The 22,206-nt window shown below is 36.4% G+C and overlaps 1 protein-coding gene across 1 annotated transcript; it reads left to right on the plus strand.

Moving 5' to 3' along the window:
* The first annotated feature begins 11,661 nt into the window (after positions 1-11,661).
* Positions 11,662-12,185, plus strand: LOC149951578 (uncharacterized). Its single transcript, XM_090170079.1, has 2 exons — positions 11,662-11,771; positions 11,833-12,185. The coding sequence occupies exons 1-2, from the start codon at positions 11,715-11,717 to the stop codon at positions 12,103-12,105; spliced, it is 330 nt and encodes a 109-aa protein (XP_090026205.1). The 5' UTR covers positions 11,662-11,714; the 3' UTR covers positions 12,106-12,185.
* Positions 12,186-22,206: the final 10,021 nt, after the last annotated feature.

Genomic DNA, 22,206 nt, shown 5'->3' on the forward strand with positions numbered 1-22,206 from the left:
AATGGATTGAACTCAACCGAACTTCCAACGTCACGACGGACAGTACATTTTCCGGATATGGGCAATATTGATGATCCGCACCGTTAATCCTTTGGGTCGAGTATGGGACCTGACCCGAGTAACAACAATAGCGTGCATTTCCCTAATCTGGGTAAGGTAAAACTAAATATCCCTACGTTTTCTGGTGGTAAGGAAAACCCACGTAGTTTCTTACGAGAATTGAAACTTTATGCGGAAGCTAACCAACTAAATATGCAGGGTGTTGCTGCTATATCCCGTAGTGTTTTCAGAGGTGAAGCCCGAGTCTGGTATGAAGGTTATGAACTGGAGACAGAACAACATGGTTGGAGCTGGTCAGGCTTTGTGCAGGCGTTCGAACGACACTATCTGACCGCAGAGCGAGAACATCGGATCAAGGCCGAGATTGAGTTGTCTAAACAAGGAGACCAGGAGTCTGTGGGAGCTTGCATAACTCGGATACAACAACAGAACCTGTCGTTGCTACAGCCGTTGTCAAAAGAAAAACTGGTGAAGTATATGATTAAAAACCTTCTGCCGATTTACACTCCACACTTAAGTAGATACAACTGCCACGATCTTGAAAGTTTTCGAGTAAAGGTTACCGAGATGGAACAGATGTTCGGACCGAATGCTATCCAAACCCCAGTTCAATGTAATCAACCTCTATTAAATTATAGTCCAGTCCAGCAAACCAGTTCGAATTATGGAAGATCTCGAGGAGGACAGCGTCGGGGCCAGCCTCGCCACACCACCAACAACATAACCCACGAAGACACCTCGAGGAAGGAAAACGAAAGTCGAGACTGAACAAGGCAGGGACTCAGTCTCAGAATGTAAATAAACCTGCAGTTGTAAATATTAACTTACGTCAAGCCTACGGCATCTATTTTACTATGAATAACACTACCCAACTGGCATGTGTGGATACTGGTGCCGAAGCAAGCTTTTTAACTAAATCGTTTTTAACATCTTTAGGACTAATCAAGTCATTAAAAAAATCTAACCAGATATATTTTCAAGCAAGTGGAGAAACTATACCGGTATTTGGAACAATACCACTACAGACATCTATTAATGGTCACTCTACAGGTTGTAGGGTCGTTGCCTTGTCCCGTAGTCTTGGGAACAGACTATCTGACTCGTATAGGTGCCGTCATTAATTTCAATCAGTACAAGCTCACGTGGGGCAATTATTCAACACAGTTACATCGCATGGACAGTGAACAAAGGGCGAAAGAAAAGGTTATTCCAGACCATGTTATGGCCGATGTGGATAAAGCCATAAGTGGAGAAAACACCACTAAGAAACAGCAAGGTGAATTGGTTGAATTAATTAAAGAGTTTCCTACAGTAGTAACAGATCGTGTTGGCCAAACTGATTGGGTGTACCATAAAATCAAACTCAAACCTGGAGCCAAGGTGGTCCAGAGTAAGCCAAGACGATTTACAAGACAAGAAAATGCTGTTGTAGAGGAGGAGGTCCAGTCGATGTTAAGGGACGGAGTCATAGTACCATCTGACACTCCATATACCTGTCCCGTCAGAGTTATTGGAAAGAAGGATGGAGGAAGAAGGTTTATTGTTGATTATAGAAGACTCAACGATGAAATCGAAGACGATCCTTACCCCTATCCACGAATTAATGATACACTAGATTCTATCCAACAGCCAAAATATATCACGAAGCTGGACTTAAGAGCTGGATTCTGGGAGGTCGCCATGGACCCGGACAGCGAAAAGTATACCGGATTTATAGTGGAAAGTGGCAAGTACCATTTTAAGTATATGCCCTTTGGTTTAAAAACGAGCACGTCAACCTTCCAGCGGTTGATGGACCGAGTACTTAAAGATGGCAAGCATCTGGGGGTGGCCTGGTATTTAGATGACATCATAATCGCCAGCCGCACTTGGGCCGATCATATAAAAGCACTTCGATACGTACTATCACAGTTGCAGAAAGCCGGCTTAACTTTGAAAATATCAAAGTGTGCCTTTGCCTGTTCAGAAGTCAAGGTCTTGGGACATGTTGTCAACACCGAAGGACTCAGCATTGATCACGCTAAAGTTCAAGCCATTCGGGAGTACAAAATCCCTAAGACTCAAGTGGAATTAGCTACATTCCAGGGTATGGTAACTTATCATATACGTTTCGTACCAGATTTTGCAGAAGTTGTAGCACCACTGCAGCGACTGAAGAAGAAAGGGGCAAAGTGGAGGTGGACTGAGATAGAAAATACAGCATTCGAAAAGATCAAAGAGCTCATTGCAAAAGCGGTTATCTTGCATATACCCAACCCAGAGTACCCGTTCATCGTCACTACAGATGCAAGCGACCACGCCATCGGTGCTATGCTCTCACAGATACAAGATGGGGTCGAGGAGCCACTAGCCTATACCAGCCGAGCTTTTAGAGGAGCCGAGAGAAACTATGCAATCCCAGAGAAAGAATGCCTAGCAATCGTATATGCCATTGAAAAGTTCCGTTATCATCTACATGGTCAACATTTCACTGTGGTCACTGACCACCAAGCCTTAACATGGCTGTTTAACCAGAAAAAGCCAAAAAGTAAGTTGGTCCGATGGGCTATTCAACTTCAAGAATATAGCTTCAATGTCATTTACAAACCGGGTAAAAGTAACAGAGTAGCGGACGCGCTATCTCGCTCTGTTGAAGACCTAGGTGTAGACAAGGCCATTCCGTTGAAAAGTTTAATGACAATTTATTTAGCTGATGGTGATCAAATGCTAGATCCTGTAACACTTCAAGATGTCAAACAGACACAAGAAGCTGACGAAGAGTGGACCGGAATTCTGGACCTTCTGTTGAAGGGAACAGAACAGGATTTATACGAATTGCGAAATGGTATAATTTTCAGGAAGGCAACTGCTTTCAGACCCGCCCGAGTTGTGGCACCGAAAGCTATACATCAACGTCTCATAGACATGTATCACCATCACCCCACATCAGGACATCGTGGAAGAAGGGTTACGGAGTTGAAAATTAATAAGAAATACTTCTATCCGGGTTTCCGGAAGATAATATATCAAAACCTCAAGAATTGCACTATATGTCATCAGTATAAGGCAAGTAATAACAAACCTATAGGTAAAATGATTTCTAATACATCTACAGATGGACCTGCCCAATTGGTCGGTATAGACATGATGGGACCCTTGCTGCCAACCCAACGTCAGAACAGGTATATCGTTGTAATCGTTGACTATTTTACCAAGTATGTGGAGCTGTTCGCCATTCGCAACATAACAGCGCATACAGTTTCCAACGTATTTCTAAAATATATCTCTCGACATGGTTGTCCTGAGCGAGTTTTGTCCGACAATGGTACACAGTTCACATCTGCTGTCTGGAAAGAAATGTGCCGGCTAATGAAAATCAATCCAACCTTTACCACGCCATACCACCCACAGACCAATCTCAGTGAACGAGTCAATCGAGTATTACGAGAACAGCTAAGTATGTATGTCGGCAGTACCCACAATAAATGGGATCTTGGATTAGAACTACACCAGTTAGCGATCAATTCAGTTCACCATACCACGATTAATAACTCTCCCTTTTTCCTCACTTATGGCAGAGAAGTACGTTTACCCTGGGAAGTAGATAACATCCATGAAGTGGCAGAAGAAGTGGACTTGTCTGTTTTACAAGAGTACGAGAAACGACCACTCACAGAACTACAAAATGCCTTAGAAGAAGCGCATAAATACTCCCGTATAGCCCAGGAGAAACAAAAATATTATTATGACCAACGTTATAGTGAAAGTGAACTGGAAGTTGGACAGCTGGTGTGGAAGAGAAATCATAAATTATCTAACGCCACCGCAGGAGTGATGGCCAAACTAATGCCTAAATGGGAAGGACCGCTGCAGGTTGTTAAAAAACACAGTCCCGTGACATACGAGCTTAAAGATTGTAAAACTGGTAAACAGGTTGGAAAATGGCACGTTAATCAATTAAAATTTTATATGGAGCAGGACGATGGAGATCAGTACGAGGAAGTTCATGAAGTAGACATCGATAACTTAGTGGAAAGTCTAAATCCATCCAATGAGACGTCTTTAGACGAATCTACTAACATCAGTCCTGAGGTACCTACAGAAACAGACTTAGAAACTAGCCTGATCGAGCCTGAGCCGATTGCAGAAGTACCGAACAGCTTAGAGAACCTAATCATCTGCAACCTGGAATTGGTGGAACCAGGAATACAGTCTGAAACCGAGAAAGAATCTGCCGAACCAGGAAATCAATTGGAAGACGACGAAGAATCTCCATATCTTGAACCACTCAAGAAGGGTTGGCTAAGAGAAATAGTAATCCGTAAAAAACAACCGCAAGGTAACTTAAAAAAGCGAATTGGGGACGTATATTATTATTCTCCAGTCCCATTTAAAAAACAAATCCGGTCGAAGAAAGAGTTGGAGAGAATGTGGGAACCCTTATTGGATCTTGGATTAGTACAGGATCTAAATAGTGGGATGTTTTGTTTCAGTCCCGAACCAATCCCTGGGGCAGGAATGGTTGCGCAGTGCTCATTGAAAAATCATTAATTTTAAAAATATTTCAGATGGAGTCAACTGTCTTTTTTATAGGCGTAGAGGAAACAACCGTCACAGGCGAATATCGTCCAGATATAACTTTTCCCATCATATCGAGAGAAACATATCATCTGGTCGGACGTCAAAGAAAAGAAGAATCTGACGTAGACGATAATCAATTTTATCAACAATATGGTGTAAAAGGGGTAGTAGCTGTAACCCAATTACCGATCAGGTTTGGAGAAGAGAGTATAACCACAAAAGTGGGCATATCAACCGACCTAGACAGTTATAGTATATTAATAGACCCCAAAACTGAATACGAATTAATGTTTTCATATGATTATCAAGTTCACCCCGCAGAGTACACGGTTAACACTGAGCCGGAACCTATCCCTGAAAGATCCACCTCTCAAGCCGAAAACCACAACAAAAACCCAAGAACCCAGTACCGAAACGAAACAAGTGGTACGATTTAATGGTAGATTCAGATTGTCAACACCAAGCCCAGAAAGACGGGTGATCCTGACTGAGAAGACACGTAAGAAGCCAGCGAGGTATTCAAACACAAGACCTCCACTGCGAGAAAGACGAGAGACACCAAGAGTATCAGCAGTGCCTGTTCCAGCGCAACGTACACACCAACGATGCTACCGTTGTGGACACCCCCACCTAGTAAAGTATTGTCACACAGAGCCGCTAAAATTTTACCATAGGGATGTATATGCCGGAGGGCCGCTACACTCAGTTTCGCCCATGCATTTCACCCAGGGCCGCGAGACCTCTAAGCACGGCCCTGACACGGAGGACCTAATGCCATAGACCAAGTTTATAATGGTCTATATAACTTAAATCAAAAGTTATGTTTTTCAGTTTTTACACTTTCTACCCAAATTGCATCTAAATCTAAAAATATTTTCACGTTAATTTTAAATTTAAATTTTAACCGCTAGGTGCTATAAGAAAATTGTCAATGAGAAAATTGTAGAGCGTCACCGAAAACGTACAAATAGCGTTGGCGCGAAAAAATAGACGTCTTTTTCACTGACAAAATACGACTTGAAAAAGTGACAAGTTGGGCAAACTAAAATAACTTTTTTTGAATTCCATTGGGAGAGTAGTGTAACTTTATGAAAGTCAGAAATTTGTTAATCTGGTGTTTAATGCAATAAACACCGCTGAAAAATCGAGGAGACAATGGCGAAGAAATTAAATCAATTAATTAAATTATTAATGGCGATTTAAATTACGTAAGATCTGGCGACCTTGCTGGCCAATGTGCCGAACCGTTTCACCCTATTCATGGTTTTTACAGTATTTCACATTTCGGGAGTCATGAGGCGTGGCACTCTTTTTGAAACCACAATCTGACTCATTTAGCTATTGACTTTTCCTATTAGTTTTTTAATCTAATAGGCCTGTGTTTGCATCTAGTAGTATTGGAAACCTATTTTAACCCTGATAGGGGAGAAGTTAAATAGACCACCGGTTTAAAGGTCAGTAAAAACCTTACATTTATTTAGTATTTAAATAACTGTAATACATACTGTGTAACATTATTGTCGTAATCAATCTTAACGATCATGCCTCAATATTTCAGAGCTGATCGTACGGAATTAGTGGTCATTTACTATGCGGAAGGTGGAAGAAATCTACGACGAGTGAGTGAGATCTTTGAGCAACGACATCCAGATAGAAGACCATCCATAACTACTGTAAGGCGAGCTGTAAATGACTTTCACCAGTATGGTAACGTACAACCTCGATTTCGTGGGCCTGGTCAGCGGGATTTGGACTTTGAAAACACCGTTTTAGCCTATTTTGCCGCCTACCCACGTAGTAGTTCTGCCGTGGCAAGTAAGGATCTGGCTTGCAGTAAAATTCGCATTTGGGAAATTTTACATAGGCATAAATACCATCCTTACAGAGCAACGGTTCACCTCGGTTTAAGAGATGGAAACGCTCAACAACGGCTGGATTTTTGCTATTCTCGGATGAATCCTCGTTTGCAAGTCACGGCCCTTACAATCACCAAAATAATCATGTTTGGGAAGACCAAATCCACACTGGGGATATGAACACCGCCACCAATTTCCATTTGGGCGCTTGAATGTTTGGATTGGTCTTGTTGGAAACCGGTTAATTGGTCCAGTATTCTTACCGCAAAATCTAAATGGCCAGAGTTATTTAGATTTCTTGAGAAATGAGCTAGAACAACAACTTGACGAACTGCCCTTGGCGCAACGAGCAAGACTGTGGTTTCAGCAAGATGGTGGTCCGCCTCATTACCACAGAGCCGTGAGAGATTACCTTAACAACGAATTTCCACAACGATGGATAGGGAGAAACGGTCCCGTACACTGGCCAGCAAGGTCACCCGATCTGACTCAGTTGGATTTCTTTCTTTGGGGCTTCGTCAAGGACAAGGTGTACGTAGAGCATAGCGCCGAACCAATTTTCAACGGCGGCGGCGGGAACGATAATTAGTTCGGCAGCGGCGTGGCGCGCCAATTTGCAGAAAATAATCGGCGGCGTTGAATAATTTATTATTATATACCATTATAATTCATAATTATATACCAATTTTTCTAAGCCTTGCATTTAACTTAATTTTAAAATGAAGTCTACTATGAATTTCGATACACTAATTAGCTAGGAAATTACAAATTGTGCAAAGTAGCTCTCCATGGCGTTTCAATGGCAAGGCATAATGGAAAGCGAATAATGGTCTAAGATTCTTTTCAACCAGTTCATAAGTTATGGATTGTTAAATTGCGTTTAGTATTTAACACAATTCTGTAACTATAGACCATGAAATCAGGGAGTACAGAACGGGAGTCGTTTTGCCAGATATTTTAGGGTTCTCAACCAAGAAGCCAGAGAATCGAGGTGGGTGGGTTGAAAGGGGGTGGAAAGGTTGGCAAAATACGGGACAACATACGGCTTTTTGCGCCATCTACCTAATTTATGTGGCTTTGATGTTTATGGAGGAAGTGGATGCTGCCGTCTTTCATTAGATAACGTAGATCCTAATTGTAAATATTTAAATTATCTTACGACTGGCAATATTCCATGTTTCTTGAGTAAAGCGTATCATTTTTAGGATACAATACAACTTAAATCAGAGTACTAAATCAATGTAAATATAATTTTGTATCATATTTCAAACCTTAAGCCTTTGCAATGATTGGCTTATATATTTTCCATTTTTGCCTTTAACATGGCCTTTTTAAACACATTCCCTAAAATAGAACAATAAATTTTATAAAATGATATAAAATAATTATAAGATCGGTTAAAATAATAACAATTTTTTTTCTTTTGACTTATAAAAGTCGATTTATGTAACAATGGTCCATGCTTATTTTCACCACGTGTGTAAAATTCGAATTTCTCAACAAAAACCGCATGGCCGCTGATAATAGATGGCGTTAAATAGTCGAGGTGTCCCGTATTTTGCAGAGGCGCCTGCTGAAGTGTAGCTCATTGCAGCAGAACCACCCTCTTTTCATCTCCCGTTCTGTACTCCCTGATGAAATCGATAATTTCTACATTGCGAGATCAGTTAATTGCACCCACTTAAATTATTTTTCCTTTTCTTTGAAATAAGTTTTCTCGAAAACCAATATCGATATCGTCATTAGTTTTGATAAATTTCTTTATAATTCCTAAGTTTTTAATTAAATGGGAAATGATAGAGAGTTCCACGTTTAAGTAGGAGGTGTAGAAACTCCACAAAATTCTTGCAAAGAAATGGCCTAGAGTTAAATTGTTTAAACGTTTTCGGATCGTAGATAAATAAGAGTCGCTAGATGACTTTGACCTAGGGTGGTGCATTGGGTATTAGACTAGCTGATTATTATTATTAAAATCAAGTGAGAAGTGGCTGAGAGAGTTGATGAACCTTGACAGCTTGTGGCGGAGGACTACAGAGGCGATTGTTAGCGATGGAGCTCTTGGTTGTGCTCTGATTGAATATCCGTTTGAGATCGCTAGAATGCGATGCAATTGCACATCAAACACTAGTGAGGCTCGGGACTTATTAGGGTCACTGCAGCCACGGTTGTAGAGAGATGGTTCGATCACTTAGCAAAAGTAAAAGTGGTAAATAGATGGCGCGGCCGACACTGTGTAGCCCCATCAGATATTTATGGGCGTTCCCCCAACATAGAAGTACCGAGGTACAGCCTAATTTATAGGAGATAGCGGGAAATTTAAATTTTACCAGCTAAATGGGATCGCTTTAATTTTTTTTACACGTACGAATTTTAAAGAAATTATTTTTTTAATATTTATAACTAACATTAAATTTTAGTTTCTCAAATATTTGTTGGAACTGAAATACAAAATTTGTACTAGAATTGATAAAGGAATAATACTGACCGTATTTTTGCCTTTTGGCTCCTAATTAGCTTAGGTTTGCTTAGATTGTTCGCACTTTTCAAAAATTAAATTGTTAATGAACCTATAACAAAGTAACAATTAATTAATTTAGATATCATAAAGAACCGAGATCGATCGACACGAAAACTTGGTAGTGTTCCATTTCCGTTAGTACTCCGGTGTAATGAGGTAAAGCCCACAAAATATCTGTAGGGGCTACGTACCGTCACTAGCGCCAAATAAAATGTTTAAGTGATCGAACCATCTCTCTACAACCCTCCTGCAGCGGAAGCCCATGATTGGTTCGCCACTTTGTGAAGAACACGTTGACCATTGAGTAGAGGCCTGATAAACTATAGGGAAGTAGACATTTGCAGCTTTGCTAGTGCAAGTCGTCATGTAGTTCGCTTTCCACAAGGGAAGACCACAAAACGAGGATATATAATGAAGTCACTCATGAGCTGCGTTGAAATAGATCACCTGACGGGATCCTCTGTCAGAACAACGTTACCCATCGGACACTGAGGGAACTGAAATACGTGTATGGCGACGCGTTTGGTTTAAATTTTGAGTTTCCCTACTTAACTCATTTAACATTCTTTATACGTCATTTGAAGATAAAATAGCTAAATGCTGAAGTGAACACTTCCCAATCCCGAAGAACTTTAGTTAAAGACAGTTCTTAAATAAATTATCTTGTTTGTTAGGGTCCGTTAGCCGGTTTGTACCGATCGACTCGGAGACACTTTACCCGTTAAAACAATAACTCTAATTCAATTTCTATTTCAAACGTGAAATACCAAAAGTAATTAAAATATAATAGTAATTAACTAATAATTTATTTAAACTTAACGGCGTATGAGTTATCAACAGGATGTTAGGGACATTTGATTATTCACAATCCCCAAAGTATTGGGAATAGCTAAAAAATCATTAAATGGGCAAAATCTAAACATTCACAACTTGATATTACTCCAGCATGAGCTCGATATTCACTATCGATTGCTGTATCATTTAAATTCCTATCCCTAATGGTCACTAGAGGCCAAAAATATCGAGAGCGACATTGAGAAAATACGATTTCATCTATCGATCATTTTTTTTTCTATCGCTTACGATGCGAGGAACAGCCAATGCTCAATTCCTGGTGCCCAAAGTGCCTAAAATTGAAACCAAGGCGTGCCGTGTTTCTTATTTTTCAATTGGTAATTAATTCAAAAATCACCATATTGGGACGTCAGTTGTAATCAAAGCATATTCGGGTAATATAAAAAAGCGATGTCTCATCACTGAAGTCATCGTACGTTAATTCCATTGATGACCTCTTTCCGAACAGAAATCTATAAATACCTATTTTAAAAGAACACATTTCAGAAACGACTACTTCGGGCAAAAAATTACTTAAGTTAATTGGAAACAGTACGGGAATAACGTAAAATATTAATATGAGAGATTTCTTATATCTAAAGAAAATTATTTGTTTATTCTAGTCTCAGAGTAAAAACAATAACTAAGGTAATTTATGGAAAAATTAAAAAAGAAATCTATCACATGAAATCAGAAAACGATATGAATTTTATAGAGAAGGACGTGTTTGTAAGTCAACGGGCTACTATTATAGAAACTAAACCTCTCGCTATCAACATTTCCAGAAAAAATAAACTGAAACTAAATCATTTTAAGATATATTTGGGCAAAAAAGAGAACAACTTTAATACGAAAAACTTAGCTTTCGGAAAACGAATTGCAAAACGTATTTTATTTGAAATTTACATTATGTCTGTATATTAAATTTAGGAAAAAAGGAAATGGCTTTCACTAAAGCCAGGTTCTTCGGGACCTGCCAATTGAAACTATTGTTAATCAAGAAATATTTTTTTTTCCAAAACTTGTTTTTGAAAGATGCCGCATTACTTCCACCAAGACCATTAGATCTATTCACTTTTAGGACAGTTTTCATTATTTGGTCTGTCGGAATTGTGATATCGATTGTATCTTTCCTTTTGTGTAACGGAATTCCACTTATTAAAGGGAGTGTTACCTTTCTCGGAATTTAGGGCAAAAGCCATTCCTCGCCCCCCTACCACAAGCCAGAGGTAAAAAATAAAGGATATTTGGGAGAATGTATAGTATTTTCTACCGAGCTTGTTTATACCATATATGTTTGGAAAAATCCCACCGAGGGCAGGAGGCGAATTTCAGTTTCTTATGTAATAATAAATGAAAAAGGTTGCGATTGCCAAAAATGATGTTTTGGGAAAAAAGCAAAAATTCGTGCACATGTAGAAGCAAAGGAAAAATTTGCATAAATAACTGTAGATGTGGGAAAATGTGCAAGAATGTTCTTGACGGAAATATGGGTACTGTACTATTTTAATAAGTTACTTTTCCAAAGGGTGTAATATTCATAGTATTATTAATAATATATAGCTCCACCAAAAAATTCAGTTGTACGCCGTGGGAAAAAAAGCCAAAGCTGTGGTTGATATTGGCGATTTATTAGGCCTTGACGATGGTGACAGTTTAGTTACTTCATCTAATGATACTGGTAAGTGATTAACTAGTATTATTAATACATTGGTACTATTTGATATTAATACTAGTGGTTATAAGCAGCAACACCGAAACCGAAACGTACTAGGTGTGTTCGTAAGAAGGCGAAAGCTGGTGTTTCATTTTTGAATAAATTAGAGGAATTAAAACAAAATAATGAAAAATCCGATGGATGTATTAGTTTCAAAGTTATTGATGAAATGATATCTGGAACTGTAAAGCTTGATGTCAAAAATCTGGGCTTGAATACCAACCAGGTAATACAACTAATTATTAATTTACTACGGCATTTTGTAATATGATAATTACATTTTACAGCAAATTAACTTCCTAACTGGTGCCGATGGTACTGATATACTTAAAACCATTTTATTACAACGTGGAAATACGTGTGAAATTGCACATAGTTTAGTGCAGTCCCCTGTACAACAAGTTCAACAACAGTGGATCATTCCGACCACTCAAGGTACGGTGATGAATGATGAAGAGCAAGTTCCTCCTCAGCCACTATCACCACCCCATCCTCCACCAGCCAATGAAGTACCAGATTGGTGCTTATGCACCAAATGCCGATGCAGCCGATATCAATAGCAACCTATAGAGAGGGAGTGTTGCACACGAAATAGGAACACCGGTTGTATAACTGAGCACCAACGATTTCGACCACTTCTTCTGGAAAGGGATGTTCTAGAAATATTAATTCTGGCTAGACAAGATCAGGTACAAGTTGATGAAGGTTTTACGAACAAAGTGTTTCGCCATGCATCATATAAAAGTTTCATTCACTGGCGTTGTGGTCGATTGGGCCAAGGTAACAGTAATCATTCCCGCTTGTGGGGTGTGGGCAATAAGGGACGAGTTTCCTTCAGCTAATGGAATTTACAGGAGATTTCAAGAATATGGCATATTGTAAATAAATAAACATTTTATCACAAATAGGAAAAATTAGTTGGTTTGTTAATCCTGATTTATTTTTACATTTCTTTACCATTAAATTTACTAATATGCTTTTCAATTAGCTCAATCTTTCTTAGGCATTCAGTAGGTGCAATGTTTGGTTTGATACTTCTTGGGTTAACTTCTATCCTGTTACAGATAGTTAATGAATCTTTTCCTTCTTCTTCGCAAATAATTTCAACCAAATTTGTCATAAATCTATGATACTTGAATTCTTTCAATTTCCTAGCACACCACTGATAGCTAACGTTTGAGTAGCGTCGTTCATACCTAATAATAATAGGTTTTTTTTCAATTTACTTACCTATAAGAATGTTATACATTATATCACCCGTTGTTTTATTCTTTCGAGGAGGTCGATACACATTTTCATTGTAGTCAAGAGCTGCTAGTATGACTAGGGAGATATAGCCTTCCCATCTAAGGTGTTATATAAATTAAACTCTGCTATAATGAAAACAGTATAATTCTATATCTTCTGGAGGGTGCCTGTGTGGTTTATTCCCAATAGCGCAGTTCTCAAAAGCGCAGTGTCCCAAAAGCGCGGTTTCCTGTTTGCGCACTTTCCCGAAAGCGTGGGGCCTCATGTGGTTTTCCACCGCCACAGTTTCCCATTAAAAAACAAAGAGAATTGAATATATTACAAAAGTTTATATATATACAGCATACTAAAAAATACAAAATATTTGTTTAAATAATTTTTATATATAGAAGTATGATTTTCGTAAGTCCTATCTCAACAAATGGGTTGAAAACACCTAACCTAACCTATAGTGCCTACGCGCCTGCGGCGCGCCCAGCTAACCTAGTCATTCCATATTCAAAGTTATATACACTGAAATTTGGATAATTAATCGAAATTATTGAAATATATTTTTGAACTTACTTTCCCCAACGGAGATTTGAACTCGGACGCTTTACCTCGAGACCATGGGTGGTTGGAATCTCCTTTAAATTTCCTTTGGTTTATTTTCATTAATTTTTATATACATATACGTAATAATCGAAACCGCGCTATTGGGGAACTGCGATTTTGGGAACCGCGCTTTTGGGACACTGCGCTTTTGAGAACTGCGCTTTTGGGAAACCGCGCAAATGGGAACTGCGCTAACAGGAACTGCGCTAATAGGCAGATACCGCCTGGGTTCCCCAATTACGCAACTCCTCCCACTATAAGTAGGACATGAACATGGCCTAGTATTTTAATGCTAATTTTCTTATGAAACTTTTTATTCACTGACACTCTCACCCAGTTCCAACTTGAACTTCCAACTGCTGAGTAGTATACATGTATTAGCATCCTCGGTGAATCAATTTTATATAGATTTTAAGCCAATCATACAGTACGCTAACCCTAAATCTTTCTTATCCACTTGCAAATATAGCAGGAAATAGATATTACGGCTTGTTCACATATTTTAGACACTAGAGGGCGTTGTGCGGATATATGCCATGATTGGGCAGTAACACTTAAAAGCAACTTAGTGGTAATAAAGGTTAAAATATTTTTGGTCCATGGTTTGTTATAATAAAAGATTTTATTTTAGTGGTAATGTTTGCTAATCTTCATACCTCTCATAATCATGTTACTTATGGTATCAGGTAAGACTTCTAGTATAGACAACAGAACAGTACCCAAATGTATTTCGTTTCAATGCATATGAGGCTGTGAAAATTCAGTATGTCTGAAATTGCAATTATAGTACTAAACCAGAAAAATAAAAGCTTTTATTAATATATTTTACTCTCACCTAAAATTGGAGAAATAGTTGAAACTCTTTAGAAAATCTTAATCTAATATGACAGCCCTCAATGCCTCAAATGGTGGTGACCCTTTCTTCAGCCATTCCTTATCGCCATTAGGGAATGTTAAATTTTCGTGGTGCCTGCAACGACCAGTTGACCACTCATGTATCCCTTGAATGTGGTGCAAAACAGTTATGAACATGAGCTGAAAATAACCTTCATGATTAGTATGTGGAATTTAGGCAAATCAGAATTTTTACCCACTCGCATTTTATTTGGATCCTTTTCACAGTGTTGAGAACAAAACCAAAAATGTTACCCACTGTAAGAGAGGTCTTGTTTCTTTTCTTCCTCCTGCCTGAAATGTGGTTAAAATAAAGTTCTTCATAAAGATAATAAAAAGGGGTAATAAATAATACTTGGGGCTCAAAATAGGGGTCCGTTCAGTAACGCTCATCAAATAATCAATGAGTAATTGAAGCCGTCATTTTCCTACTGTACGCCTTTTTACGTTTACGGTTACGACTCCACAATGAACATTGGATGCTCATCAAAAACACCTGCTTTTCGGACAGGTTTTTTTTTAATAAGTATCTGATGAGTGGCGTCAAACGCGTTTGAAAACATAAATGAGTGAAAAAAAAAACAATTTCGTGGTTTTCGTTACTGAACGTACCCTTGGCTTTGTTATTTGTACCCCACAGGAGACAAAAATCCAAATTAAATAAATTTTGAATGACACACCTTCTTTAGCTTCTTTTTAAGATTTTTTGCCAAATGTCTTGTTGGTGCTTGATGTGTGGATGTGTGTTTCCTATGTAATAAAGTGCAATGATTGATTTTGAAATTGAATGGCAAAGCTAAATATATTTACTCATTCGAGCTGCTATTGTCCTATGGCCATCAGTAACAATTTCAGATATTTTATTCCTTTTTTCTAGTTTGTATATTATTTTCTCAAAACCAACTACCTCCATTTGGTTACTGTTACCAGCGGTATGTCGCTTATCAATAAATTGTATATCGACAATCTTGTTATTATCCAACAACATTCCGGTTACAGCGTAATACTGACTAGTGTGCCCGGGACTGTCATTTCGATCGTCGATTGCTACTTTTAAAGGCTTAGTGTGTTTAGCCAATATAGAAACCTACAACATAAAAACGATCAGGGTTTACTTAAGCCAATCTAGCCTTTCAATATAGTATCAGGTAACCTTTTATCTCAGAACAGCTTACTTGTTCATTATCCCAATATCGGACAATTGGTGCAATACACTTTTCTCTAACCCATTTCTGAAACGTTTTTCGACTGAAAAACTTGATTTCCAAAACTTTAAATAAGCACTGTATCTACGTTTTAATGAAAAGTAAAAATTCATGATTTTCCATTAAGTAAATGCATAAGTAATGTAATAACCATAAGTATGACACTGCCCATTATTATTCAATTAACCTTAACTTTTCTCAATGAGTCAATTCTATTTCGTAGCACACAAATTTAGTAGAAAATGGATATTCCGGGGAAGTGTCAAGTATTTTAGACACTAGGTGACTCCGTGCAGAATGAAACCATGATTGCACAATAACTCCGAAAATCAGTTATTTTAGCAATTGTGATACGTACAGTTATGCTACTTATGGTAAATGCAATAAAAAATACTTTAGCGTATGAATTTCCAGAAACGAGTGTAGCCGCACTCATACTAAGATTCATTTTAGGATTATTTGACCAAGCTCCTTCATGACCATACTGACACGACCATTTGACATTGACAATTAGCGCTCTGCTTGTGCAATTAACCTTAACAGTACCCGTACACCTCTTTTCCTTACAATTCCCTGGTTTTGTTTCAATAAAAAGATACATTATGTCTTTCAAGGAAACTAAACATGAATCATTAGTATCTGGTTGAACATTTTCATCTTCATTATCGTAATTGTCACCATCTGACTCCGAGTCGTTATTAGTCTCATCATCAAATTCTATCCTTTTATTGACAGGGGTACTACCTGCTGTAACCCTAAAGCATAATTTAAAACCATTATTTTCCTTTATTATTCAAATTGTCATTATGTTAAAATTATTTACCAAGTCAAATTTGAATTATTCAATGATTCTAATGGTGAAGCAGCATTTGCTAGGTCTATACGCCTTCTAAAAGTTAAAAACATTTGATAAGCTCTTTTATTATTATTAAAATTGACATTCTGAACTTTGTTCCCGGGTTTGTACTGGCTTGCCCCTACTTACAAAATACCTTCTTACGTCCCCCTGGTATTCCAATTCCATGGGGGCTTTATTAAAACATCTAACCTGTGTTTTTAAAAAATATAACTAGTTTTAACTACTAACCTAGTACGAGGTGTTAATCGATGAGACAGTGTAATCTCCATTGGTGAAGATGGCACCAATGATGAAGTAGCATTTGTAAGGTCTCTACACCGTGTAAAAGTAAAAAAAAACAATAAGTTCATGGAAAATTTACATGTGCCTTTAATAATTAACGCTACTTACCGAGGAGTACTAGGTGTTAATGTTGGAGCGAAAGCAATTGGTGTTGATGACACCAATTCTAATGGTAACAAAGCATTTGTAAGGTCTATACGTTTCCTAAAAGTTAATAATAATGTACTAAACTTTTATTCTAGGTGTTTAATAATTACAGTTACTTACCTAGTGCATGGTGTTAATGCTTGCGAAGATCACACTATTGTTCTAGATGTTGAGGGTGACAGAAATGTTTCTGTAGATATATCACCTACAGGTTCTATAAAGTCATTCACTTAACAAGTTTCACTAGTATAATCTAAGGTTTCAAATTCAGGCTTAAAACAAAAATTACAGCCTTTGTGGAAATCCAAAAGATGTTCGATGAAAAAGGAATTCACTGGAAATTTGGTTGAAAATAAATTTGGTAGGCGACAAGGCCTAACGGAACTCTCTTCTTTGACCCATAACTTTTTCTGCAACTCAAATTCCTCAAAAGCGGACAATAAATATACGGGAGACTGACCTCGTAATTTCCCAGATTCTTGTTTCTTTTGCCTTTTAACATCGGTATTTGGAAGATTTTTTAAATTTCTTTTCCGATTTCTAACGCAAAGACATGACTCAATAATTCTACACTTTGTAATACTTGTACTCGGCCGCGTTGCGCGGTGCGCAGACGATCTCGTAAATATTTTAGGTGGAAAAACAGGGTTTGAGGGGAGACACGATCGAGTAGCGGGAATAGTGGAGATTCTACGAGGTATTCGACGGTAGCGATTCCCGTGGATAATTCTGTAAGCTTATCGCACCCTACCAAACACGTAGGGTTATACTCCATTTAAGGCGTGTTAAAGAAAGATTTCCTGGCAATATAGTTTAAAAATCATAATCATGTGGAATAGTATTATTAGGAGGGCTAATAGACTGAGAATATCGCTAGAGCATTATAAATTTAAGCCAGTGTTGCGTTTTCGATAAATTTGTCTTAAAATTGGATATAATAGAAAACTACATTTAATTATTAAATTAACTTTGAATTATTAGATTAAAATCCAACTGGAATAGCTGTTAAAAATATTGCATTTAAACTAAATAACTTTCCTAGAAAATCATTGAAAGGTCTAAGTACCTGCCAACGTCCTTGACTTAATTTTATTCAGTTGTTAATAAATTTTGTATTAAATTAAATGTTTTAATAGGTCTTAAGACATATATTTTAATTGTAATTATAAACAAATAATTCATAAATAAAACTAGAAATATAATACCAAAATTATTACTTTATTCCGTAAATTCATGTTTTATAGTAGACCTTACTCAAATATGTCTAATACAAAACTGGTACATATAAAGTTTTAATGCAGCTCAATAAAAAATATAATAATATATTTTTCCGCATAATAGTGTGTTTTCATAGTCAAAACATTGCCAAGATATGCAGGAATAATTCGATTTCCATAAAACATTTGAACATCCACTTAAAATTTAGAAATATTTGAGTTGATCAATATTGGCACTTCATAAGTGCAAAGACTATCAACTTTGCGACGGTAACATAAGATGTTACAAGATTACACGGTTTCTATTTGAAGCTGCAACAGATTGTATTATTTCATATGCCATTAGTTAATTATTCACCAAACACTACCAAGAGCTTTCCTTCTAAGTCAGTACTTTCTTCTTTTCTCCCAGATGATTTACATGTAGTAGAAATATTTGGAAGGAGTTTTCCCAAATCATTGCAAAGTGAGCGAACGGCTGCGATGGTGGCGCTTACGTTTTGAAGCAAAACAAACTCTACAGGGTGTTTTGAATTGCTCTGACTGGGCTTTTTTTTCCAAAAACTGCAAGAGATAGAGTTGTGAAATTTCCAGGGTATTATTTCTAGTATGGATCGCCTTAAATCCTAAATTTCAGAAAAATCAGAAATAATGTCGGGTTTTTGTAAAAAATATTTTTTAACCGGTAGGTGCTAGAAAAAACGTTTCAATGAGAAAGTTGTAGAGTGCTGTCGAAAATGTCCAAAGAAATTGGTTTCATTGCAAAAGAACACTTTTTCACGAAGATATGAGCTGATGAAAAAAACAAGCAGTCCATAGGGGCCAATAGCCTAATACGGTGACCGAGATTATTATATCTCGTAAGGCTCTATGAACAAAAAGTATTCTATCGTAAACTATGATGACCACGATGTTTTCAGTCGTAAATCATGCTTGCCTCGATGCTTTCACCCGTAAACCCTGAAGAACACTATGTTTTTCCAGAAACATCACAGGCGAACAATGGTTTTTACGCAAAAATCTCAAAGGTTGCGATGTTTTCTCTTGAAAAATAGGATCATATCGAAATTTCTAAGCTAAGTTGAGTCGAATACCATCGGAAGAGCAAACAGGGACGCATCTCAAACGTAAAAAGAATAAATTGATATCAACACCACTCCAAAGACTCTCCAAATTCCTCAGTTATAATTTTAACCCTGGGGAAGCACTGCCATTATCGCCATACCAAAACAACCCTCGGTGGCTCTAAATTATAGCGATATCTCACGTTCTAGACTAATGAAGAGTATCGTGAATCATTGACTATTCGACAAGGAACAAATTCTAATTAATCAAATCCATTCAAGTTCAGATTCATACCGAAAAATCCCATTCGTATAACGGTTAACGAGTAAGATGTCAAAATCCGTAACTAACCAAGCAATCCACTTATTAGGATATATTAGTCCGTATTCCTACAAATTAAAGCGTTTTTACCTCTCCGAGGGTACTATGTAACCTAGTAGGGGTTATACAATCACCCTGTCTGTGTCTGTCTGTGTGTGTGTCCTGCGAACGCGTTAGCAGTTTCGGGGCAAAGCGTAATGCGTAATCACTGCGTACGCAGTGTCTTTGATTCTAAATTGTGGCAAAACTGCCGTGACGGTGAGCGTTAACGGATAATATTTGCGTTTGTGGTTTTTTGGTGTTTTGTTCGTCAACGCTCACTGTCGCGACGGTTGTTCCTTAGAAGTCGTCTTCGAGATGTTGCGATTGTAATGTAGATGTATATTGGGCATTTGTGACGTGTTATGGTTTTGTGACGTTAGTGTTTCGTTTGCGATCTACACTCCAACGTCTATGAATTGACTTTTCGAACAGACCGATTGCTGAGGGTTACGATAAACGTCTCAACGTCCACAAGGTGCGGTGTCCACCAAATGTTCACGGTATACGTCCTATTATCAAATCGCGATCGCATCGGACGGGTTTTGAACCCGGACCCTCCTGCATGGCAGGTGAGTGCTCTACCAAAGAGCCACCGATGCTTGTTTAAAACCGCTGTTTTTTAGAAAACAGCCTTCACAAAAGTCCTTTCCGCTGTTATAAAGTTATTAACGTCACTTAATCCTAAACCGTTTTATTATCTCTCCGAGGTACTATGTAACCTAGGAGGGGTTATACAATCACCGTATCTGTCTGTGTGTGTGTGTGTGTGTCTGTCCTGCGAACGCGTTCGCATTTTCGAAGCAAAGCGTAACCATTGCGAATAAATTATATTATTCTTATATTTAATTAAATATTTATAAATTATATTAATCTTATATTTAATTAAATATTTATAAATTATATTAATCTTATATTTAATTAAATATTTATAAATTATATTAATCTTATATTTAATTAAATATTTATAAATTATATTAATCTTATATTTAATTAAATATTTATAAATTAGATTAATCTTATATTTAATTTAATATTTATAAATTATATTAATCTTATATTTAAAAATTATATTAATCTTATATTTAATTAAATATTTATAAATTATATTAATCTTATATTTAATTAAATATTTATAAATTATATTAATCTTATATAAATTAATTAAATATTTATAAATTATAATTATCTTATATTTAATTAAATATTTATAAATTATATTAATCTTATATTTAATTAAATATTTATAAATTATAATTATCTTATATTTAATTAAATATTTATAAATTATATTTATAAATTATATTAATCTTATATTTAATTAAATATTTATAAATTATATTAATCTTATATTTAATTAAATATTTATAAATTATATTAATCTTATATTTAATTAAATATTTATAAATTATATTAATCTTATATTTAATTAAATATTTATAAATTATAATTATCTTATATTTAATTAAATGTTTATAAATTATATTAATCTTATATTTAATTAAATATTTTTAAATTATATTAATATTTTATTTAATTAAATATTTATAAATTATATTAATCTTATATTTAATTAAATATTTAAGTATTTTAATATAAAATTTGATCGTGATATGGAATTGAACTCGGGTCGCATTGTTACCTTGTGGATAGTTCACCGCCGAGCCATTGACTTCCTTAGGGAACATATTAAAGTAAAGGAACCGTTATGATAAGGCGGGTTTTGTTACTAAACGGATGAATACAATATCTGTGGATATTTTTTTTTATTGTACTGTGTTTTTTAATTTTTGTGAACTTGTTTTTATTTCGTCGGGAATTGAACCGGGAGCGCAGTTTTAGGACTTTGATTCGTTGCCGCTGTGTTATTGATTCCTTTTACGTTGTGTTATAAATCTGTATTATATTATTCAATGACGTTGTTAAACTCTTTAAGAAGGTTTAGTTTTTCGTATACTCTTTTTTTTAATATAAAATGTATCTGGGTTTTAGGCAAAGGAAGGGTCGTATGTTATTTTTACTGATCGAGATAATGTTGTTTTTTTGTCTATTCTTTGATCTTATATTTTTATCTTTTGTTTTTGGAAATTATTTTTTTTCCACGAAAACGTCCAGTTTTGGAAGAGACTTTATAGTGTGTACGTCGTGTTGATTAGCTTATCCGGTTTCATGATAATAACGTCGAAAATTCCTGTTTGTTAATGGTAAGGTGTTGCACTAACTATTCCGTCTACGGTCATTTATTGATATACGAGCTGTGGTTTAGTCAAGTGGCCTTCTGTGCTTTGTGATGGTAAGTTTTTCGCTTCTTGTTAATTCATTTTTATTGGTGTGGATATTTGAACATCTACGATTCCTAATGCAGTCATTGATTTCCTGGGTGTGCGAGTCATTATATGATATTGGAAATTGGATGGTATTGGTCTTTTTCATGCGGTATGTGTCACAACGTCAACAGGAAGTCTACGAGGCGTCCACTACCAGTAATCGAATATAGCTATTCTACGGTATCTTCATCAAGGGCGAGTGTTGAAATAAAGTGAGCGTTAAAGATGCGGCTATAGTGTTTCGTAAGCGAGAAAAATACAAATACCCTCTGTAGATTTTTATTTCATTAAAATTTGTTTCGTATTATATTTAACTGATAAACTTGTTATGTAAATAGGGTTAAATTCAATTGTGCATTGTTTTAGTACGTCTAACTCGCTGTTGAACTTCTAAATTTATATTATTCTGAATAAATTAAACTCGGTTGTTTCGTCTCAATTATTTAAATTAAAATTAAAATTT

The sequence above is a fragment of the Leiobunum rupestre genome, chromosome 3 (genome assembly GCF_980474605.1).
Source record: "Leiobunum rupestre chromosome 3, qqLeiRupe1.1.hap1, whole genome shotgun sequence".
In the NCBI taxonomy this organism is placed as follows: domain Eukaryota; kingdom Metazoa; phylum Arthropoda; class Arachnida; order Opiliones; family Sclerosomatidae; genus Leiobunum; species Leiobunum rupestre.